Consider the following 25,284-nt stretch of genomic DNA (forward strand, 5'->3'; position numbering starts at 1 on the left):
CATTGAGGAAAAGATAGTCTTAAACAAATTATGCTGCAACAAGTAGATATTTATATGGAAAATAATGAACCTTGATCTGACCTCACACTGTACACAGAAATCAACCAGCAGTGGATCATTGCCCTAAATGTATAAAACTAGAAGAAAACAAAATCTGTGTGACATTGTGTTGGGCAAAGACTTCTTAAACAGGACGAAAAGCAAAAAACAGAAGAAACAAATGACAGGTGGCTTTACCAAAATGGAAAACTTTTGCCCTTCAAAGGAAACAGTATAGAAAATGAAAAAGCAAGCATAGACTAGGAGAAGATGTCTACAAAACATATCTGACAAAAGGGCTTGTATCCAGAATATAGACACAATTGAGTTTTAAACTCAATAATGAGAAAAATAACACAATAAAAATGGGTAAATGATTTCAGCAGACACTTCACAAAAGAAAGTATATGAATAAGCTCAATATCACTAGTCATCGGGGAAATGTAAATTAACAATAAGTTACCACTTTATACTCTATTGAATTGGTAGCGTTAAAATTACTAATAATGCTGAGTATTAGTGGAGATGTAGAACATCCAGAATTCTCATACGTTGCTGGTGGGAAAGTAATACTGTATAGTCACCTAGAAAAACAGTTTGGTACTTTCTTAGGAAGTTAAATGTACATTTAACATGTGACCCAGCAATTCTCTCCTAGGTATTTATCCAAGTGAAATGAAAACATATTTCCATCTACATACAGACTTGGATGTATGAATGTTCGCAGTAGCTTTATTCCTTATAGCATCAAACTGGGAATAACTCACTTGTCCATGTACTGGTGAATATACAAATAAAAAATTGTATATCCTTATTATGGAATACTATTCAGCAATACAAAGGGATGCACTTTTGATGAACAACATCATGGATGAATTTCAAAAATATCATAAGTGAAATAAGTCAAGCACAAAAGCCCACATACTCTATCATTCCATTTATGTGAAACTCTAGAAAGGCACAACTTTAGTGGTTGCCTGGGGCCCAGAGTCTTGGCAGGGAATTGACTATAAAGAAGCAGGAAAGAACTTTTTGAGATGATGGAAGTATTTTGATTTTGGTGGTAGTTACATGACTATATAATTCCTCAAATTTCAGCTTGTACATTTAAAGTGGGTCAGTTTTATTGTACCTCATTAAAGCTGTTGCAAAGAAAGAAACCATATCGGTAGGGAATGTTTCTCTGCTCTTATTTATGTATACTTTTAAACTTTTCAGTAGGTTTAAATGGATTTCTTGAGACTGCTACAACTTGTTTAAAATAGGTTGCACCTGTGGGGAGGAAGCTTGCTAAAGTGGACAAAGTTAGAGGTTAATGGGGCTGCCATGTTAGTGCCCAAGGAAGGCTTTTCTGATGAAGGAACATTTGAGCAGACATAGATGAAGTGAATTCAGTTCAGAGACGGTTTCTTCACATGTGCCTTGCACATTTCTTACAGAATTTATATCTAGGTGTCTTGTAGTTTCTATTACTGTTAAAAATAAGATCTTTTTCTTATCCTATTGCATTGGTTAATAATAATCCTTAATTTTTGTTTTCATCTTTATTTGCCTTATATTTCCCATTTGTTAATTCCTTGAGCAAAGTAACTATGCAGATTTCATATGTTGTTAATCTGCAGTCTTCATTCTGTGCTGTGTTTCCAGTGTGTGTTCAGTTAATGCATTTTAATGGTTTTTACTTAGACTAAGCAGATCACTGCTGTGTTTGTTAATCTTTGTTTTTCCCAGCTCAGCATAGCAACAAGATGTAAGTAGAATCTAAAAAAGACCTAAAGTGGAAAACCCAAGATACAAGTGTAGTTTCATATAACATAGTTTTACTGTCAAATAGAGTGAGTACAGGATGCTCATAAGACAGTTTACTGGCAGCTTTAAAGGCACTCATGGTGGGTGAAAGGTGGGAGAAGTGAAAGAAGGTATTCTTAAATTTCACTAACAGATTAAGAGAGAATGTCTGGAAGCAGTTGATTGGCCGGGTACAGATTAGAAATGGCCATCTTGGCAAGATTTACGGTTTCATCTGAATAGAAGGGGTTCTTTCAAATTTCATGCCTGTCTTCACATAGTCTGCTGTAGGTAAGTGAGGTATCTGCAGACAGACCGGTGCTCAGCATCCTGTCAAAATGGATACATTAGCGGCTCATGCTTATGGCTTACCGGTAGATGGCAGCAGTATGCTTTGTTTAAATGTTCTTGCCTTCATTTTTTTTTCCTAAGTCACATAGTGAATAGATATTGCATAGTTTTCTTTTTGCAAAGACCAAGACAGATATGATACTCTCATTTTCTTTAAATGGATAAATATAATATTACTGTTGTGTAACGTTAGTTTATATTAAATGATTTTAGAAGTTCAGCTGATACAACTTACCTAAAAAGTGTTAACTTTTTATAGGTTTTGTTGCAACTACTTAATTGAAGTTTGTGTTCTCTGCAGTATTATTACTATATAGCATGTAGTTTTCAGCCTCCTAGGTTTTCCTAAGAGACCCAGTTGTCATAAAATGTCTTAGAACTAAATAACATTTCACTAAACAATATGTGAGTGTTAAATCACATGACTTTGGAGGTTTTTGTTTATTTAAAGAACACTCATGAATTTTTCTCTTTTCATGAACAGACTAAAAATTAAGGGTGACTTTTGTAAGAAGAAAGCATTTTAATCCTAGGTAGTTAGATCTGACCAGTTATCTTTACACGGAATTGTTGGCCTCCTGGAAGTGACTTACATAATATGAGGGTTCTTGCCCCTTTTTTGCCTGCTGCCCAGGAAGGCCAGTGGGTTGAGCGCATCACAGAGCTGACCCTTCAGGAAAGATTGGGAGCAGATGACAAAAGTCTGACTTGAGTCACATAGCAGATAAATCATTTTAGTTTCTTTCTCCTTCGTTTCTTTCTTTCTTTCTTTCTTTCTTTCTTTCTTTCTTTCTTTCTTTCTTTCTTTCTTTCTTTCTTTCTTTCTTTCAGAAATCAGTCAATTTAGGAGAGGGTTTTAGAACTGCTTTTAAAAAATAATGTTTCTACGGTGCTGAGTTCTCTTTCAATTTTTCACACAACGTGTGCCACTTAATTCTTACAAACTCCAAAGTTCTTGTAAAACTAAGAATTCAGAATAGACTTTTATCTTATGAAAACATGATTTATCAACATCACTTAACATATATCTTACATGCTTTGGAATTTTTACAGACCACAGAAAAACTTTTTTTTTTTTTTTTTTTTACCTAATACACCCTAAAACAACACAGTCTGCCAGACCACAGTACATCCGTAATTTAGAGCAGCAGATGTTGCTACACATGCTTCTCTTTAAGACCAAGAAGCAGCACAAGAGAAAATAAAACAAAAAGTTCAAAACAGAAGAGAAACATGAAACAATACAGAGAGGAGGGAGTTGGGAAGCCAAGGGCAGTTGGTTAAGTTAGCAAACAGAGGGGATGTGGTGATCTGGACTCTGTGTTTTTTGTGCATATCTTTTAAACCCTTTATAAGTCATCCTCATCCTGTTAACTCAGGTTTGATACTTTTCTACGAAAATTGATTTTCCATTAAAACTATACTTCAGTTAAGCTGAGGAAAGAAGTACTTGACATTCATTATAATGTTTAATCGTTTCACATTTCGTAGGGGAATTGGCTAAGACGTGCTATATACCATGGCAGGGTTCACTGCTTTGTCTTAGAGTCTGCTAATGTTTTCATTTTGGTTTTAACTCTAGCTGATCCCACAGTTAAGGACTTAATCGGAGGCTTCACTGCTCTTCATTACGCAGCCATGCATGGCCGGGCCCGGATTGCACGCCTGATGCTAGAATCTGAATACAGGAGCGACATTATTAATGCAAAAAGCAATGATGGCTGGACTCCCCTCCATGTGGCTGCTCACTACGGTAGGGACTCATTTGTCCGCCTCCTCCTGGAGTTCAAGGCTGAGGTCGACCCGCTCAGTGATAAAGGTACAACGCCGCTTCAGCTCGCCATTATCCGAGAGAGGTCAAGCTGTGTGAAAATCCTCCTGGACCACAACGCCAACATCGACATTCAGAATGGTTTCCTACTGCGATACGCTGTGATCAAAAGCAATCACTCTTATTGCCGAATGTTCCTTCAGAGAGGAGCAGACACAAACTTGGGGCGCTTGGAAGACGGACAGACTCCTTTACATTTGTCTGCCCTTAGGGATGATGTGCTTTGTGCACGGATGTTATATAATTACGGAGCGGACACGAACACAAGGAACTATGAAGGACAGACCCCACTGGCTGTTTCAATAAGTATTTCTGGAAGTAGTCGACCGTGTTTGGATTTCTTACAAGAAGTCACAAGTATGTAATTTAATTATTACTATTATTATTACATATTTTTTTTAACAAAATTTGCATCTTCTGAGGAGCTTAAGGTATTTTTACAACTTAAAATAACCAGACGTTAATGATTCCTATTAGTCCTGCTTGGTAAGTAAAACCTCTTTCATCCGAAATGAAAAGAAATGCTCTCTATCACAACATTTTGTAAAAATTTCACTTACTAAAAGAATCAGGGGTAGATATGGTGAGAGAAGAACTGGAGAAAGGGACAGAGAGCAGAGAATTTTTTAAATTAAAATTTTTTTAATTAACAAAGATGGATGTTAGAAAAGGCAGTTCCAGCTAGTCTTTCCAGGCCTCCATGGACTTGAGATTGAAGAATTAGAATGAGAATTTTGGATCTTAGCGACCAGAGCTGTGGAAGGGCCCTGGAACTTGTGCTTTATTTATTGCTCATGTCTTACTGTTGCTTTTCTGCTTCATTATGATGTGGACATACATGAAATGGAACAGCAGTGATATTTATTTAGGTATCCTAGTAATGCAGGTTAAGGATGCTGGAAATGAGAAAAATTGTCGTAAGGAAAAATTTGCTATCACTGGAAAATTTGGTACCTCTACTCCCTGGCCCACACAGGACAGTGTCACTGACCTCTTTTTGTGTGGGCACTTTTTTTTTAAGCCAGAAAGTGTCTGACCCACGATGTGTAGTGGTGCCTGTGTTTGCATTGTTCTTCTGATAGAGGTGTTAGTTTGTGTGGGCATAGCCACCCTCTCCTGTCCAGCTTCCTGTGACCAGTCGAGAACACATCTCAGAGCTTAGCATCCAGCATGAAGCTGAAGTCTATAAACAAAACGTTTGATTTTGTTGTCTACTGCACTTTTTCATGAATTCCCTTTTCCTTACCTGATTTTTACGGTTCACTCATTATTGTGCAAGAAGAAAACACATTCTGGGTACCAGATGCTGGAAGGTAAGGCGTTTACTTGATCTGCTTCTAAAAAGTAATCTGCTCCTCCTTGGAACTGATTTTGGGAGTAGAAAACTTAGGAAGAAATGAAGTGAAATTTGGATTTTGTTTATTCATAAGAAGGGACAGGCGAATTTTTTACCACTGAGCTTCTTTCGGCTAAAGCGTAAGAAGAAATCACGCTCAGGGTCTAACTCATGCAGCCCAGCAGAACTTTGCTGTCCCCTGTGGTAGCCACTAGCCCCACCTGGCTGTGCCTCACTTTTTATGTGGCAGATGCCATGTAGGAACTGAATTTTTAATTTTACTTAATTGTATTAATTTAATTTAAATGTCCACAAGTGCCTCATGGCTCCTGTGTTCTGCAGCACAGATATATCTGCCCCAGGAGAGATGCTTTGGGCTGTCTGGTAGGTGGACCCTCGCAGAAAGCTTTTGAGGCACATCGATATACAAAAGACGGGAGATGTTTGGGAGGTGCTGGTTCCTCACCAGCTGACTCTGACTCTTCAGATCCAGGCTGCGTTTTGGGAAGAGATTGCAGTGAAAGCTCCAGTGCTGATTCTCACAGCAGGCGCTGTAACAGCCTTCATTTATAGACCGGGAGGGGTGCCGGTGTCGGGAAAGATGAGATTACTCTTCACCCGAGGTTGGGACTCTGTCATGGTCTATCCCCTAGAAAGTATATCTTATTCTTAATCAGTGCTGAGCATCTTTTTGTTGGTGTCGCTATCGTGTTGTTTTAACTTACACACCAGAGGCTCTTGGTTAAGTTATTCTGATCACCTTCGGGAAGCCATGTTACACTCATAAATGCCTCAGTCTGTTTGTTACATATTCTGCTCAGGGGTTGACTGGCATCGTCGAGGGCTAGACCGCCCAAGCTCGAGTCCTAACTCTGCCACATATTAGCGGTGACCTTGGGTGGGTTACATAGCCACTTTGTGCCTCAGTGTCCTTGTCTTAAAATTGGGGTAACTATATAGGCTTGTTGTGAGGATTGAATGAGTTAGTATTTGTAGTGCAGTTAAAGGAGTACCTGGCACATTGAAGTGCTGTGTGTGTGTGTGTGTGTGTGTGTGTGTGTGTGTGTGTGTGTGTGTGTGTTTAATAAAATAATTAAATGAGGGTGGATGAACAGTGAGGGCTGGCTTGCTACCAGCAGAGTGAATCCCTTAGACTCTTATTCTACCCTCGCCTCTTATTTTCAGCTCTGCAGACTCTTAGATAGCCTGCATGTGGAGACAAATGGAGAGCAAGGATATTGAGTTAAAAGAGATTCCCACGTACCTTTAAAATTAGGGCAGATAGGAAAAATCGACAGGGACTGCCTCTTTGTGGTTGAATTCTCAGCTGCACATAGAGCAGAGCCATGCACCTGTAGGTCCTCAGTAAGTGTGGGTTGGCTGATGGACCGCATCCGGAAAGGATAGTGGCTGAGCAAACTGTATGCTTTGCAGAAGTGAAGGACCATCAGCCAGGACCTTTGGAGGCTGCAGTTACCCTATGTTTTCAGATACTGCAACATAATTCATTACTCCTTTTTGTTTTAATTGAAGTACAGTCAGTTTACAATGTTGTGTCAATTTCTGGTGTACAGATATTACTTCTTGACTTTATAGTCAGTGATGTTTCCTGCCAAAAGCAAATTGAGTATTTCTGCTTCGCTTGTACGTTATTTATTAGGTTTTCTTTTCCTAGTGAATAACTGTGTGCTAGAAGGACTGCCTGTAACTGATGCCCTTTGGAGCTCTCTACTGGCTCTCTTGGAAACCAGAGTGAAAGAAGGTTGGGCGGTTCAGGGAGCATCAAATCAAATCCCTGCACTCTTTCCTGTCTTTGATGCTGCCAAGCGCCAGAGCTCTCTAGGCACTGAGGCTAGAGAGCTTCCAATCTGAGAGCTCAGATTCCTGAGGTGTCAGGACAGCAGAAGTGCCACTGGGTGGTCATTATTCAGGGCCGTGTTACTTTTCCGTGCACCATTTAGATTAGAAAGCAAATTATTTAAATTGGAAGAGCCCAAGACAGTCATAATCCTGGAATCTAAAAGCTGCTGTGGCTTTTTAGAAAAATTGCCATAAAAACTTCGATACACACGTCATAAAAACAGAGCAAGTCAAGCGGCTTACTTATAAGGTAGTATCTGCCAGTGCCTTGTTGATCACAAGTAGATGGAGAAGCCACAAAGAGCATTTGTTACTCTACAGCCAGACTTGCAAAAATCTCTGCCTTTCAAAATAGCTGGAATTCAGCGTGGTCTCCTCCAGAAAGCCATTCAAGTGAAGAAGTAGCTTATCTCTGCTAACCCTGGAACAATAAACGCAGCTCAGAAGAGCCAGAGATCATACCCGGAGACTGAGGATTGCCTTGCAGAAGGAAAGATGTTTTCCTGCTTAGAGAAGCCAGTTTTTGTTCTTTTCATTCTTTTACTTGAAAGAAAAAAAGAGTGGAAATAAACCAAAGGGACAACAGCAGGGAGAATAAGGAAGGTGTGACTGATAACAGGTAGAGATGGTGATAAAGACAGGCAGCAGCAGATGTTCTGATGGAGGTCCACTGATGGACTCTGATGGAGGTCCGCTGATGAAGGCCATGCAAATTCTATCACTAAAGTAGAATAATTTCTGCACAACGTTCTGCGCAAACACCATTATGGAGCTAGGAGGATCATGGTATCTCTGGCATATAGGAATGGGCTAAAATTCTGTAGCTGAAGATAAACAGCAGAAGATTGTAGGAACGTTTGCCCAATTCAAAGGAGAAAATTAACATTTACGCACAATAAACGGACAAGCACCAGAAAATGTTGTTAAAATAGTCTTCAAGAAAGACAGTTTCATAAGTAAAGCTTGCCTTTAGGGTCTGGTTGAATAATAATGGAACTCTTACCACCCCCCACCCACCCACCCAGACAGCAATCAAACTGTAATCTAGTGCTCTTTCCCCCTTATCTCCCTGCCCCACAGTATAAACTTCCCTGGCCAACATATGGATGAAGAGAGAAATTCCATGAGAAAGCTGGCTGTGGGCAGTAACTAGCCAGAACTCTTAATCTTATGGGGGGAAGAAAAAAGATGGGATTTTAATCAACTGTATGCCTGGGATTTTGTTCAGAAAGAAGTAGTGGAAAACTTACAGTTTGGGAGGGGGCCCACTTCTGAATGCTTAAGCACAGACTATGCCCACAGTAGGTAAGGACCTTCTGCCAGCCGCCTCTGCAGGAGCGGGGAAGGACGGAAAGGACCTGCAGTTCCTTGTGCACACAGCTTGGAACACTGTCAAGTCCACGCTGAGGTAGCAGTAAATGAGACGGCTCCCTGTTGGAGAATGCCACTCAAGAGTAGGCAGCTTCCACATTTGCTTGGCTAGACTGTTTGCAGAGAAGTTTCTCTGCATGCTGCCTGCCTAGGAAGCCCTTTAATTGTAAGGCTTTATCTTTTATGTAGAAAAGGGAAATGTTTCCAAGGCAAGGTGGCATCAAAGACTTGGACAAGTGGCAAGGTCCAGGGCATTGGAGGGGTCAGCTTGTCACCCATTTCTCCCTCTGCCAGTGACATCTCCATCTGTACTCACTGTGTATGGAAACTGCCTCTGTAGGGCTATTTCATGTAGGCAGAAGATAGGCAAGGTTTTTCTGTTACCATCTAACATTTTCATTAGTTTTAACATAGCAGTCAGTTATTTTCGATGGCCTGACCGATAATTCCAGCGTCTCTGTCATAGGGAAGTCTAGTCTGGTCTGATGCTTGCTTTGTCTCTTCTGACTGTTGTTTTTTCTTGACTTTTAATGTGTCTTAATTTTTATTTTTTTTTTAATCAAAGCCAGATGTGATGTATCAGGAATAGGAACTGAGATAAATAGACCTGAATGTTGGGTTTTTGGTTAACCTGTCTCGGAGTTGGGCTGTGTGTTGTGTCTGCTACAGCCGTAGGTGCCAGAGGCTTCAGATCCACCAGGGTCCTTGCTTTGGTCTCCCCTCTGGAGTTAGGGCTTCCCTCAGTGCCGCTCCGCAGCGAGTCTGCATCCTGGAACTCTTTCAGCTCTAATCCACTGTTAGCATGTTGGTGTGGTGGTTAAGATGTGGGGGAGGCGAATGGCCTAGAATCTAAGGATGAAATCTCAGTCTCTCAGTGGGCCTGTGTCCCTGGGCTATGACCTGCAGAAGAGTTTCTTAGTTTTGCCCACTCTCCCCTCTTCCCTACCACTACCCCCTCCTTGGAGGGCTTTGGTGGCTGGAGTCAGAGAAATGTTCATTGTCCAGGCGGGATTAGACGCTGGGAAAGTCTTTCCCCTTGGAGAACAGGCCTTTGTTACGAAGCTTCTGGGTGTGTGTCCCCTGGTTATTCTCACCCTCCCCCTGCCAGGGCCATGGGGGGCGCATCTGTATTGGCTCTTCACTGTGAGAACCTGGCGGGGTTCCTGAAAGTAAGACTCAGAAATGAGCAGGGGCTTCCTACGATGGCGGCTCTCACTCTCAGCCCAGCCCGCGCACAGCTTCTGGCAGCTCATCAAAATGACCACTTCTGTGTTCTTACCAGTTTGTGGCCCCAGCGGCTTCTGCTTCAGGTACAGATTTCAGCTGTGACGCTCCGGATTGGTTTTTCTCTCCAGGTTTTGCAGTGGAGGTTTGCCCTGTGACGTCAGTTTACTGATGGGTCCAAGATAAGTTGTTGATTTTGAGTCTGTTCTGTTTTTTCTTCTTGTAAGGATGGGAGTGATGATTTCAAATTCTTTATCGGTTGAAGCTAAAATAAAATGTGAAAAACATCCTATTCATGGTCCCTTGGGCTGAGTGGTATTGGGCCCACTTGGATCCAGAGGCACGTATCTCCCGCATGTCATCCTAAGCTCTCTGTGTCACAGGTGCCATGAAATCAGCTGAGTCTGGTGTGGAGACAGCGGCTAATGGGCTCTTGACCCAGTGTCTCACTGGCCTCATAAACTTGCGCAGACTGCTTAGCCTCTGCCCGCCTCACGGACCTCAGTTTCCTCCTCTGAAGAATGGGGAAATTAGACTGTAGTCCTTGGGATTCCAACTTTTAAAAAATTCTTGCCTAGTAACCACCCTTAAAGAGGATGATATCCTACTGCTAGTAATTTTATTTCTGGATTCATGTAAAACAGTGTGGACTCTTGGGAGTCCTCGAGACAGTTTTTAGGTGCCGTGAGGTCAAAGCTCGTTTCAGAACAATACTAAGATACTGTCTGCCTTCTTCACGGCACTGACTTCTGCAATGATAGTGTAAGAGTGGTGGTGGGTAACATGGCAGCCACCTCCGCATTAATCAGGGCAGTGGCTCCAGAAGGTTTGAGCCAATCTTAGGAAAGGATGTTCTAGTTCCATTTAGGAACGTCTTCAATTTAATTTTATTAAATCTTTTCCCTTTGAGTTTGTATCTTTTTAGTATTCTGTGGGATGAAAATTGAAAGTATTCTTATTGTAGATCAAAGTGCTGTGATTGAATTGAGGAAGAGCACTTCTGTGATGTGTTTGAGTGGAACCAGCAGCTTTTTGATGGAATACCAGTTTTACTTGAAAGATGAACTGACAGCCAAACTATAGCTGTTTTGTCCTTGGTATTTGGCAGACATTTTCTGGAAAGTGAATAAAGTTCACTTTGTCACCTTAAAGAAAACAACCGACAGTATTTATAGTGAGTAAGTCATAAAATTTGAGCTTTCAAGTGAAAATTAGAAAATGAAAAGCTTGTACTTGCCACAGGGATATAGACTCCCAATAGTAAAGGCTTTTTTGAAATCCACCAAGATATTAACAAAAGTGATTTTTTTGATATCATATCATGAATTGGGTCAGCATTTGGAAAATCTGCATGACCTAGTGAACCAATAATTTCCAAATGACTGATGTATATTGTTACAAAATCATGCACGGGTAAAAGATTCATTCAAAGGGCACGATAGACCAATGGATTTTAATGTGAAAGAGTGCAAAACTTTCATTTATTTGGTTTCAGATTCCATATTGTATCTAATCTTAAAAACACACACACACACACCACTTGTTGAGTTTTGGTGAAGTCAAAGAAGATCCATGATTATCTAAAAAGGCTATTAAAATATTCCTTTCTTTTCCAACTACATCTGTGAGTGAGTCTGAATTTTTTCAGCTACTTCAGTCAAACAGCATATTGTAACAGGTGGTACGCGAACGCAGATCTCTGAGTCCAGCTGTCTTCTTTGATGCCAGACCTTCAGAGATACATGCAAGGATGTGAAACAGCGCCACTCTTCTCATGAAATCTTTCCTGTCTTGGAAAGCAGCTTTTTTTTTCCCCATAAAAAGTTATTTCACCTGATAATGAATTTATTACTGTTATTCTTAAATGAATCAGTAACTTTTTTTTTAATTTCTCAATTTTAATTTCTAAATACAGTAAATAAAGATATAACACACATAAACAAAAATTCTTTGAGGTCCATCAACTTAAAGAGTGTGAAGAGGTCCTAAAACTAAAAAGCTGAAACCTAGTGATGTACCATTTCTACGTCCGCAATTTTAAGGACACGCTGTTTGTTGGCCTTGTGCTTTAGGGTTTGTTGGGTCTCTTTCACATGTTTCTGTCTGCAGTTACAATCTGTGGATAAATGAGATGCTTTAAATTACTGCTTACCCTGTGCTAGTGTATTTACCAGTTAGGATCTGTAAAGATCAGTGATTCCTGAACTGTGTCTATAAAATTGTTATTTTATCAGATGCTATGGTGGTAAAACAGATTCATTATTCATATCTGCTGGGGAGGTTAGTACCCTGGATTCTATATCCCAGCTTCAGGGACTCACCATGCACAGTAGCATGTCAGAGGTGCCAAGGAGTCCTTGAGTGAGTTAACCACTTGACTTTGTTTATGGAACACCTTACTTTTTTTCACACAGCATCTTTTATTCCCATGGCACGGTCTGGTATAGATTACTCTTAAGATAGAGAATATGCCAGTTGGGTTTGTGTTTAATATCCAGAGGTGTCGAAGTTAATTCAGTGTTTCTAGTTAGATGCTGTTCAAAGACTTGAAGTAACCACTCAGTATGCTTCAGTGGTATGTCAGAGGTAGTTAGTGCTGGGCTGTATTGATTTGTGTGTTTTAAAGAATTAAAGGAATTAATAAAAGGAATTAATTACTTAAAATTTAAATACTTCTATTTAAATATTTAATAATTTAAATAATACTATACATGATTTTAAAATAATTTAAATAAAATTTTAATGAAGTTAATAAAAGGAATTTTTAAAATAAAGGGCTCATATTTCTAAGAAAAAAGATTAGGTAGATAGCAATGAGTTGCAGGAGACTTAATTGGTCAAGTACTTGAGATTGTTACTTTTTTGAACATCAGTCACAGGCATTTAAAAATGCTATTTGATAAACACTGCAGTAACCTGAAATATGTTTTCTTTTTATTTTAGTAATAGTCAAGTACCATATTTTAGCTGAAGAGTTTCAAACTTTGAAAAATTAAGAATACAAATCATGCTTTTTTTTTTTTTTTTTTTTTACTTTTTAAAATTGAAGTATAGTTAGTTTACCATGTTGTGTCAACTTCTGGTGTACAGCATAATCTGACTCTTTTAATTTTAAGAGAGTGAAATTTAGACTGGCTTTCTCAGCTAAATCCAGTACAAGGCCAAGTATGTAAGCAGACAGTCACATAAAGCAGCCCCTTTGCATCCTGTATTCCTTTCCAGTGCTGCTGTAATCAGATTCTTTGATTTTTTTTCTCTTTCTTTCTCTCTTTTCTTTTAGTATGACTTATCAGAACAATGTTACTATTTAACTCTTTGGAGAAATAATTTGTGTAGCACATTTTAAGTAAGGTTATTTTTGAGTATTGATTTTTTGTTCTAACTGGGGATTTTGCTAAACATCTACATTTATACTCTTAATTAGGTTTTTTTAGTCCCAATGATTAAAATCACTTTTAGAAATAAATAAGTCAACAGTACATAGTTTTAAGTCAAATTATACCACATTAAAAAGTTCCTATGATATAGAAAGTATTACCTTATTCTGGACTTTTTCCATCATACTGTATTACTTTCTATTTTTTATGAAAAGGCTTCTAGATATTTCTTGTCATTTGTTAGGAAGCAGTATAAGGTTTTGTTTGGCTTAGTGCAAATGGGAAATACAGGTCAAGGCTCTTTTGCCTGTGAAGAAAAATGTAATGAATGGACAGATGTCATCAGGGCTGATATGTGTGTATACGTTTGGATTTCATCTAAGAGTTAAATCAGTGGAAGCATTTTATTTTACAGTACTATGGTTTTTATTTTAAGGTGAGCTAGCAACTGCCTTTGTCCTATAAAGTAAGATTTGTTTAGCACATTTCATACTAAGTCCCTGTGAAGGGAATTCAGAAGCAGGAGCAAAGGAATAAAATGTATTCACGGTAGGAGTTTAAAATGGGAATCTGAGATTAAAACAGAGAGAAGACCATTCCAGATGTTGACCTAAGATGGAATGGTACTTGAAGGAACAAGTTAGATTATACAAAGCAATCCAGAACGGGCTAAATCTTTCTTTTTGTTCCTTTATGCCCTCCCCTCTACAAACAGTCTCTACCCTCCTTTCCCCCAAAGAAAAATGTGGAACTTTTGTTTTACTTTCATTTTGTTCGCTTTGGTTATCTAAAAATGTTTTGCCTCTCTGTCTACCTTTACAAATATTTCATCTAAATAAGTAAGTTTAGCCTATCATAAACACAGTGGTGCTGATGTCAAAAGGAGGTGGTTTAGGATATTTAATTTTCTAAATTAATGCTGCTGCCCTGGTTTTGTAATTTATCCTAGACCAGACCCTTCAAAAGCTGATTTCCTATTTTGTACCAGCCCAATTATTACTAATTATGGGCTTCTTTACCAAATGGAAAGACTGGTAACCCTTTGAAGTGTTATGTAATCCCATTGTAATTCATTAGTATGAATAATAGCGTGTAGTGTTTCTGCATCCCCCGTAGTGCTTGTAATTCCTTAAATTATGCTCTTTTTGTGAGGTGTCCCCCAGTCTCCCCTGTTAAAAGCCCGTGGACAAGACGATTGCTGTTTAATAGGGCAGGAGTGGTTTTCTAAGACGCCTAGTAAACAATGTGCGCGTGTGAGTTGATTTTTTTGGCTTGTTCCCTTTAATCTTTCTCTGCCTTCTTTTCCTCTGCCACTGCCTCCTTCTTCCCCTTGCCCCTTTAGTCTCTGGGACAGTGCATTTCTGAGCGCATAGTAAGTGCTCAGTAATTTGTTAACAAGAAAATAAATGGAAGCACACCTCGGAGATACTGCAGATTCTGTTCCAGACCACTCCAGGAACACGAACTTCGCAGTAAATCCAGTCATACAAACTGTTCGATGTCCCAGCACGTACAAAAGTTATGTTTGCACTGTACCATAATCTGTTAATTGTGCGATAGCATTATATCTAAAAAAAAAAAAATTACATCCGTTAACTAAAAAATACTTTGTTGCTAAAAATGTCTAACCATCATCTGAGCTTTCAGCTAGCCATAGTAGTAGCAACACCAAAAAAAAAAATCACCAATCACAGATCACTATAATATAATAATAATGAAAAAATTTGAAGTGTTGTGAGAATTACCAAAATGGTGACACAGAGACATGAAGTGAGCAGATGCTGTTGGAAAAATGGTACCAATAGGCTTGCTCAATGCAGAGCTGCCACAGTTCTTCAATTTGTTAAAACAAACAAACAAACAAACAAACAAACAAACACAGCATCTGTGAAGCACAGTAAAACGAGGTGTGCCTGTACTTCGCTTTCAGTCATAATCTTCTATTCCTAAAGCGATATTCCTGAGTCTCAGAAAACAGTCATTACAGTGAGTCTTCGTTACTCTTTATTTTTTAGCCCACTTTTCACTCAGTGCGGCTACTGGGCAGGATGAGGGAATATCTGTGTTTCTGTGGAGCAGTAGTTTAATGACATCCCTCACTTCATCGCTGCACAGCTTCTTATACAAAAGCTCTCACATTTCTGCCTCATTCAAGTCAGGCAGTGATTTCCAGAATGTGATTTCCATCAGTTCGTCCAGGACCAGTTGCTCCTTTACTGTTAATCTGCCAACTATTTTTCTTACTTGGTGTTAAGAACCAGGAAGGGCCCTTGACTTTGCTGAGAAGGAGAAGCAACCACTAATTATCCTAACTAGTATTTAAAAACTACTGTTTTAATATTGATTTACCAGATACGTCAGAGCTCTTACTACATGCCTGATACTACTGTAAGCACTTTACCGAAACTGACTCTCCTTGTGCTTGTAAGGGCTATTATGTTGGTTGTTCTCCTCAGTTCACTGATGAGGAAACTGAGACAGGAGGCTAAGTAGCTCACCCAGGGTCACATAGCTGGTACGTTTGGGGGCCAGCAGTCAGACCCACCCATTCTGGCTCCGGAGCTGATGCTTTGTAACCATTGTACTGGGCATCTGCCATTCAGGGTCATTCTGCAGACAGGAATTACGCAAAGCCACCTGTTTTGGATTTTTTTTTTTTTTAATGGCAACACCCTATTTCCATATCCCAGAATCTCACTCGGTTATCGAATGCTGCAAAATTTACTGGCTTGAAATAATAATGGCTGATCATTTTACTTCTCTGCTCCAGGCAGTGTCATCTGGAGCTGCTTGACTGGGGCCCCTCCACTTTCCAGAGGGCTCTCACTCTGGTAGCTGGCTGGCTGGTGTGGGCAGTGGGCTGGGAGCTCAGCCTGGACTATGGGGTGGGGATGTTAGTTCTTTTTTTGTAGACTGCTTGGTCTCCTTCATGGCATAGTGATAGCTGTGTTCCAAGAGTGAATGTCCCAAGGGCCAGGAGAAAGCTATGATTTTTGAGTCCCATCGTAGTCACTTAGTCACTTTCAAGGAGAGGGAACCTGGAAACTGTGTCTCAATGCTGGGGTATCCAGTCCCGCTGTAAAGAGAACACAAGGCTTAGGAGTTCCTGCAGTCATTTTTGGAGAGTGTAATTTGCTATGAAACGAGATCATCAGAAGATATACCCCATTTGGAACCTTTTGTCTCCAGCTCTTCTACTTCAGCTAAGCAAATTCCAATAATACTGTTTTCCACATTGTTGGATGACATGTTTTCGCTTAAGGATGCACGTATATACTTCTCTATGTCAGTTTTATCCTCATGTGTTTTTTGCCTGAATACATTGTGGTTGCCCTTTTCATTAATATTGTACTTGAAAAGAACCTGCCATCTATTAGGAAAATCAAATTCTTTGAAAAAAGAAGATTCAAACCTAATTCATATTCTGGTTTGCATTTGCAGATCAAATACAATAAGCATCTGTTGAAAAATGACAGTGATAATTTATTCTCTTCCTAAAGGTAGCCCATGAATGGTGATGAAAAATAATTCAAAACAGGTTAGAAAATGATCTGCTGTTGACATGGGTATGTTTTGCAACGAGTCGACTGTAAAACAGTATAAAATACTTCAAGGGCCAGCCTATTAAGTATTCATTTATTCAACTAGTATTTGTTGCGTATTGTCTCAGGCCTTGGGCTTTTACACTGGCGGCCAGAAATTGTCTTGCTCTCTTGGAGCATGTGAGGAAGATGGGCATTAATAGATCATCACCAAATAAATGTAAACTCATAGCCTTATTCAGTGCTGCAGAGAAGAGGAGCTCTGAGAGTATCTGTTGGGGAACCTGACCTCATCTCTGATGAAGTGCCCTCTTGCCAAGAGACACAAGCGTGTGTTACAGCCACTCAGGGATCCTTGCTCAGACATCTGTAGATACACGTGCCCCTGGTTTATGGACATTTTAAGGTTCAGAACCTCTTGGAAAGCACCTGTTCATACAGATCTTACAGAGCAGAGATCTGCGTCTTAAGGATGCTTTTTCACTCGTGAAGAATTACTTAATTTTGAATAATGGTGATCGCTCTAAACCTGTACAGTTCAAGTAAAGGATCAAGGACTAAGTATAGCAGCGGTCCCCCACAAATGGCCTGGGGACCCCTGGAGTTAACCCAGACCATTTCAGGGCATCTAAGGTCAAACCGATTTCCATGATAATACTAAGATGTTATTTGTCATTTCTACATTCTTTCTTTCGTGAGAGGAAATAGAGTTGTCCAGAGACGGGATGATGGGGTTTCATCACAGCAGACTGAATGCAGAAGCATGTATGAGAAGTCAGTGATCATCTGTTAAGCCAGACCTTTAAAAGCTTTGCAGAAATGTGAAAGATTGCCATTCTTCTCATGATTCATTTTTGAAAATACCATTATTTTCATAAGTGTTACTTATGTTAGCATATAGTAAGTTTATTATTTTAAATGAACTAAGTATTTCTGAAATTTCTGTTTTAACTTCTGATATGATCATTATCAATAGATATAACCCACATAAATGGAAGTTATTTTTTGGGGTCCTGGATAATTTTTTTTTTTAATGTGAAGAGGTTTTAAGACCAAGGAGTTTGAGAACCACTGAAGTATGGCATTCTGCTTGACTTTGAGTGTGTTACTTAATCTTGGAGACGAAAAGAGTCTGTAAAATCAGGATGATGATCAAAGTACTTCCCTCATAAAAGGGAAGGATTAACGAGTTAGTATATTGTCAGGAGCTTATAAGACTACACAGCGCAGAGTACACATTCGACATATGTTAGTTTGTATTATTGTTACCATTTAATATGAAAGTAGAATTTATGTGAATTCAAGCACTTTTTTAAAAAATTTTATTGAAATATAGTCAGTTACAATATGTCAATTTCTGGCGTATAACACAATGTCTCAGTCATGCATATACATGCATATATTTGTTTTCATATCCTTTTTCATTAAAGGTTATTACAAGATATTGAATGTAGTTCCCTGTGCTATACAGAAGAAATTTGTTTTTGTTTTTGTTTTGTTTTTATCTGAGGCACTGTTGCATACAATTTTTGCTTGTGTTTGTGGTCACTTGTATTGTTTTGGTAAAACACAATATCCAAAAGTGAAAAAATTGTATTTTATAATTTTTCTTTTGAGTTTGTGTTAGAGCAGAGGTTTTTATTGGCAGATGGTTGGGATGTGAGGTTTGAAGAGACAGATTCAGAATAGCTTAGGGTGCTTTTCCAACCCACTCCTGCCCCCCTAGCCTATGCCCTCCCGCCTCTGCTGTCCAAAATCATGGTGAGCAGGTGGGCAGATGTCCTTTGAGAAGGCTCCCCAGGATTGTGTCACTGCCCTGGACAGTGAGCTGACAGGAGGAGCCACGTGAGAAGGCATCCCTTTCAGTTCCCTCACTTTTCAGATGGAGAAACTGAGGCCCAGAGAAGTGATTCGCTCACACAGGTGTTAACCCATCACCTCAGAGGCCTGTGCAGGATGAGAATTGGCATTCTGATTTGTAATGGTAAGAATACCAGGCTTAGAATCAGAAGAACTGGCTTTAGTCCCGGTCTCAAAAGCTTTTAATTGGTCATCTGACATTGAGCAACTAACTTAAATCCCTGATCCTTAGTGTCCTTAATTTGTAAAATGGAGGTGAAAATATTGACCATCCCAGGGATGTGAAACCATCACAAGACACCACATCAAGGTACCCAGGATGCGTCCTTCTAGCTGGAGTCTCTCTAATCCTTTGCACGTAAAGTCCACACAGAGACACTTCCCAGTGAAACCCAACTGTTCTTTTCAGAACCTAAAAGCCCGCGCCTTAAATATTGTGCTTTGTAGCTTTGTAACATTTTCTTCTTTCTGTCTTTTTAGGACAGCCCAGAAACTTGCAGGACCTGTGCCGAATTAAAATTCGACAATGTATAGGCCTTCAAAACCTAAAGCTACTTGATGAACTACCAATTGCCAAGGTCATGAAAGACTACTTAAAACACAAATTTGATGATATCTGATATACAGAACTGTGAGCAAGATTAGGAGTTATATTCCAGATACTTAAAAGGCTTTTTGCCTTGCACAAAGTATATCCTATGCAATTTCTGATTTGCTGTGAAGTCAGAAAGCAGGTATACACTTTTAGGTTTCTTTTTGTTTGGTTGGTTGGTTGGTTGGTTGGTTTTCATTGTAGGGGAGGGTTTTTTTTATATATATAAACACACACACACACACACACACCACATGCTTGAAGGTCTTAATTTGGTTTCTTGGTCCAAGTTTAAGAGGTCCAAGCTTTCTATACAATATTGCATTTATAAAAAAAAATTGTTTTTTCCAAAATGACACAAGCAGGTTTGGAGTGGAGAATTTACCTTTTCCAAATTTATGGTTTCATTGGCGTGCATGGTGTTGTGAACCAGCAGAGCACTTGTTAAAGTTGGGAGGCACAGTTTCACCCAGGGGGTCCTGGGTTCTACTGGAAAATGCCCTAAGAAATTTTTAAAGTCATGCTGTCACCTTTTTCATTTTTAATGAGTACAAATTGGCTGTTTCAAACTGTTCTCTTCCTAATTAATGTAGCTTTTGGATGACATACATCCAGTACCCCTGCTTTCCTGTTGGTGTGCTCTTGTTTTTAACTTATTTTTTTTAACAACTGTTGTACACTACCCAGAGACATTGGGTCTCAACTTCTATCTCTAGTTGAACTGTGCTTTTAAAAAAATTAATGGGAAAGAAGATAACTTTCTAAAGCCAATGCGTTCTGTTTTTTAAAACAGTGCCTCCAGTGCAATACTCTTTCTGGTGTATTTTATCCATTATTTCACTCAGTGCTCCTCATTCCACAGCCGGCTTTGACATACCTGTGAGAACAGGAGCCGCCACTTTAATTTTAATTGCAGAACCAGAGTTATGTCAGTTGCAATTTCCATGTTAAGCTTTGTCTTTTACTTCACTTTAAGCAGAAAATTTCCTATCCTGGTGGTAGAGTATTCCCTAAAAATAGCCCAAAATATTGTGAAACCATTTGGCTTTAATGGTTAAATAATTTGGGGTGGTTTCCTGGTGTTTTGTTTTGTTTTTTCTTCCCAGTTAAAATAAAATTTCTAAAGGGCAAGAATTTCTAATGGGTGCACATTTGTAAGCCTGGTTAATTCCTAATACGCTAATTAAACATTTCCTATCCATTTGTAAGGATATGTACACAGTGAAGCTCTTCAGAACAGTTACTTTATTTTCTAGGCTGATTGGCATATTTCTGCAGTGTAAACACAGATGTGATAAAGTGTCAATAACAGTGATTCCAGAGGCATTCAGGGTCTACGGTGAGGCCCTGAGAAATGAGTTCTGTGCTTGAGTTGTCATCATATTAGTTTCAGAAGAAGCTTTAAAAATATCCCAGTATTGTGCTTAGTGCTTTGGGAAATTTCAGAATATTTACACACTTGTAATAAAATTGTTATCAAAAGTTTACAAGATGAAGGGCTTCCCTTGTCTGCATTTCTAGTTTTAAGTCATTAAGAATAAAACTATTTCGCCTGAAAAGTATAACAACAGAATTAGAACTCGGCTCTGGCTTTACCCCTTTTCAGAGCCAGCAGTAATATTTCAAGCACAAATTTGTTCTCTTGGATGCAGCAAAGCTGTGGCATCAGAGAATCTGTTCTGCTGGGTCTAGGCTATGTATAGGTTTCTGAAGAACGGCAGCTTCGAGAAGGGAATGATTTGGGGGATCACGGACAGGGCACAGACACTCTTTTGCAGGGAGTTAGTGAGAGTGTGACCAGTTTTGTAACCATCCCCAAACTGTAACTGGTATGTGATGAGTAGAAATGGGTGGTCTGTCTTTCCCCATAACAAAAGCTCCAAAAAGTTGCCTTCCGAGAGAGAGTGTCCCTTGGGAAGCTAGGATCCGGGCTGTGTTCTCGTTCTGGAAACCAACACCTGGGTCAGAGGTAAGACACGGTGTCACATCAGGGGCATGGCATGGCCAGGAAGGAACAGAGTGTTCCTCTTCCCCGAAACCCTGGGCAGGGAGACAAGGAGATGGGAGGGGGTGCGGGGGTCCTGCGCTCTGAGCAGTGATGTCAGTGTGACGTTCACACAGGGCTCATTTCCTCATGTGTGTCTGTTTATTCAGTGAGTGTAAAGTGATTTTCTTTCCCCAACCACTTGAAGGTTTCCGAACTAAGTTAGCCACTGAGTGTGAGTCAGGGAATTCCAAGTAAAAAGATCAGATAAAGGTAAATTCTTTGTTCTGTAAGGCTGCTGCAACTTAAGAAAAAAATTATGAGAGCTCTTCCCGGAATCGAAATTTCTATTTAATTAAGAAGTGTGTAATTCCATTATTTATTGTTTGAGGTTTGATTTATCTGGAAGCTTAAAAAGAATGTTTTCTTTTTTGTTGTTAATAAAATCCCAGTCACATATCATATGTAACAATAACTAAAATGTCTCAGCGTTGGTAACTGATGGAAATAGGGGCGAACGTGTGGGTCTACACTTGAATTTGATAGGCAGAGAAGCATTCTGTGGTCACAGAATGAGTATAGAGAACAGACATTCTCAGAAAATCAGCCGATTGGTTTTTCCAGAATCTTGACTGATATGTTAAGAATAATATAAATTTGTCACTGATCCTTCTATGTTTCTTTTGAAATTTATCATTTAAGCCTATTACTAAACCTTTATAAAAATATATTTGGCAAGTACACCAAAGAAACCAGCTCATAAAAAGATTATGATCATTAATGAACTGCAAACCTCATCTTTTGAAAACAGATTTTTTTGTGTGTGTAAATATTTGTGTTTATAAATGTACAGCAGAGTAAGAGTGTTTTTTTAGATTATTTAATTCCCATATTTCTAAACTCTTTACTACAGAATAATCCACGCTTGTTAGTTTGGAGGACTTGGCTTTTTTTTTTTTTTTTTTTTAATCCATTATCAGTCATGCTTGGAACAGCATTTCCGCTAGAGAATTCAGAGTTCTGGCAGTAGCGAGAGTACACATCTGGAGTGTGAGGGAGTCTAGCCTGATCTGTCAGATGCACACCCTAAGAGACGAGAACACGTAGTTTAATTACGAGAGTGGACCATGCAAAAACTGAGATTCTAACTCTCATCCGTCCAGAATGTGATTGGGATGAGGAGGCCCTTTGCCCACAAATTCAGCTTTCATGTAACTCCTAGTGTGTTCTATCATAATGTATTTTGTTCTTCCTTTGTAATGTAAGTTTTGCTTTGGGTCAATTTGAATTAAAAAAAAAAAACTTAAATCTGGTTTAAAATATATTGGAATTGTGTTTTATTTCTAGTCCACCTTAACTTTTTAATACTTCCAGCTACTGGGTGAAAAGAAACAGATCTCTGTCTTTCACTCATCAGCATTGTAAATCATCGGAATTGTGTAAGAATGCAGCACAGAAAATGCCACCATTTCAGATCAGATAAGGAAGTGTCCCCTCCGCCACTGCCTTTTAATGCATTCTGCAAATACCAGCCAACAGAAGACTATCTATCACATTCTTGAATGTGTTGATCCAGCACTGAGCCTCTTGGGGGCATAGTCCCCTCTGTCTCACCTTGAGAGGGCAGAGTTTGGACCATAGCATCTCTAAGCACAGAACAGTAAATTCAGTTAAACAATGAATTGGAGGTAGTGTATTAGCTTGCAAGAGATAGAAGCTAAATAACAGATTTCATACTTCCTCTGTATGTCATACGCACAGCTTGATTCAGGAGAGACCTCAAACTAATATGAATGATGGTGTGCTAAGAGAAGGGAGGACAGACAATTTAGCGCCCCGTGCAGAAATTCGATGTTTTGCAACCATAACCTTGTTACAGACTTGTTCAGGGTTTGAAACGAAAGCCAAGAATGGGACATTTGAAACTGTTCCTAATGATCAGCAGGGGAGTTCAGATGTGAAAAATTGCTGTGTTGCTTGGAAATCTTGAGGTCATTCCTTTTCCAATATGATGTAAGTAGCATATTGTTTTTTCAGCTGAAAGACAATTTACAAAAACGGCTTACTAGCTATTGATAAAACAGATTATCCACTTGATAAAAAAAATATTTCCACATCCCCTGTAGTTGAGTTTCAAAGACAAAAGAAAATGGATTTTTATCATCTGTTGATATTTATGTCACATAATGTAACTTTGTGTTCTCTTTAACAGGTCTTACAAATTTTGATGTTATAATTTATATTAGCTTAAATACCAATAAAGATTTTAAATATCCATGGCCAGATACTGCTGCGTAGGGTTGATGTAGATTTGTCCTAAGATACAAAGGCAGTTTGTCTTTATTTTATCATTAGTTATTTCTGTTATTACCTATAAGATCTCTTAAATCTTTGATAATCAAAACAGAGGGTCAGCCAGCATTTTGACCCCTACCGGATCCCAGGACTCTTCTTGTCTGATGCCGGGAAGTAGTGTTCCAAGTTTTGTAATATATTTCTCTAAGATCACGATACATTTTATAGATATCTCATCATCTTCCAGAAAAACTCTATGATTCCTGAGTGATGGTTAACATCTGTAGTCCCATTTGAAAAGACTGAGGTGATCTGCGGAAGGTTCTAGAAGAGATCGTCTGTGGTGGAGAAAATGCGGCACCAGTGCCGGTCCTGCAGTGCTCGGGCTCTTGTCCACCACGTGTTAGAGGAGGCTCTTTCCAGTTCACCTGCTCGCCTCTGCCCAGAGCACCCTGTGCTTGGTTTCAATTGTGCACCCACAAGCTAAGTGATGTATCAGTTCTTTAGACCCATAAACCATTAGGAATAAAGGAGCAGACTAAAGCAAGTTCTTTCTCTTATGTTGAAGATACGACCTTAAAAACAAAATCATGTAATCATTCATAGTTATTGTAAAATTATTTTAAATTAAATCTTGGTTTGTTCCAGCATCTTAAAAATCATACTTAGAACTTTTTAAAGTAATTTTTCCTTGTAATTAGGAAATCGTTTCAAATGAATGTAAATGTAATTTATTTTACGTTACATTAAGTAGTAATGAAGTGACTCAACTTATGTGAAACAGTATTTTATGAATCAGAAATGAGATGGCTTAATTCGGATGAGGAGATTCAGTCGAAGCTGAGAAACTCGACTGTGCAATGAGTAGACGGCCCTTTGTGGCTGACACAGAGGTAGTCCAGCTGCAAATATTTCCTATTTTATCTGGCAGACAGAGTCATATTTTTCTTGCTGCTCAGTCTTGAGCTAATGTTGCTTTTCTTCCTCTGATAGTTTTGGGTCAGGTCACTGCTCAGTTTTCTTTTTCTTTAGCAAAAAAAAGAACACTGGTAGGGCATGGACTTACTGTACATGACTATTTTATATTTCTCTAGAGGTTTTCTAGATTTTCCCTCTCAGTTCTGGCCACTTAACCCTTCCGTGAAGTACACACGTGTGCGCAGGCAGGCCTGGGCCTTGCCCCGTTGCTTTCAGGTGCTGATGTTCGAGGGCCCATGTCGCTTGTTTTCCCTGCCTGACCTGGATGGAAATCTAGCTCAGTATCGTTTAAGAAGCCTAATAAATGAGTCTGGACTACAGCCATTTCCCTATCTTTGGTAGCAACAGAGACAAATTGCATTTCTTCCTGGTGTTCTTAAGAAATCATTTGCTGAGTCCATTGCACGGCAAGCTCCTTGAGGATCGACCTTGGGTCCTGCTTGCCTGAATCTCAAACAGCATTTGCTGAAAGAATCAGTCTTCCAGAGCCATAGGTACAGGTGGTGATGGGTCCTCAGCCAGTAACTTAGTTCTTTCAAGCCTCTGAGGAACCCAGAGCCAGGTGGGTGACAGATCAGCACTTCCCAGCTCCAAATTCCAGGTAAATACCGTTTCCCTAATTCCCATCAGGATTGCCTTTTGCTGTTTCTTCCACCTTCCCTCTGCCCTCACCCCGCCACCCCTCCCTCCACCATGGTCACTAGGCAGTAGACCCCACATTATCAACGGTGCAAGGGCACTGGGATGGCAGGCTTCCAAAGAGACCACTGGGTCTGGTCGTGGGGAGTTCCGTCTCCCAAGAGTCTCCCTCCGTGAACTCCCACAGCGTGTGGAGCCTCTGAAGGATTACACCTCT

General features: G+C 39.5%; 1 protein-coding gene across 2 annotated transcripts in view; it reads left to right on the forward strand.

The window, feature by feature from the left end:
* ASB7 (ankyrin repeat and SOCS box containing 7) overlaps nt 1–22,475 on the forward strand; it is a 47,914-nt gene extending 25,439 nt beyond the window's left edge. For both annotated transcript variants that reach the window (XM_032468875.1, XM_032468876.1), the window contains exons 5-6: nt 3,761–4,366; nt 19,060–22,475. In XM_032468875.1, coding sequence (XP_032324766.1) covers nt 3,761–4,366; nt 19,060–19,199 — 746 coding nt within the window. In that variant the 3' untranslated portion in view covers nt 19,200–22,475. The remainder of the gene's footprint in view (nt 1–3,760; nt 4,367–19,059) is intronic.
* Nucleotides 22,476–25,284: the final 2,809 nt, after the last annotated feature.

The sequence above is a fragment of the Camelus ferus genome, chromosome 27 (assembly GCF_009834535.1).
Source record: "Camelus ferus isolate YT-003-E chromosome 27, BCGSAC_Cfer_1.0, whole genome shotgun sequence".
In the NCBI taxonomy this organism is placed as follows: domain Eukaryota; kingdom Metazoa; phylum Chordata; class Mammalia; order Artiodactyla; family Camelidae; genus Camelus; species Camelus ferus.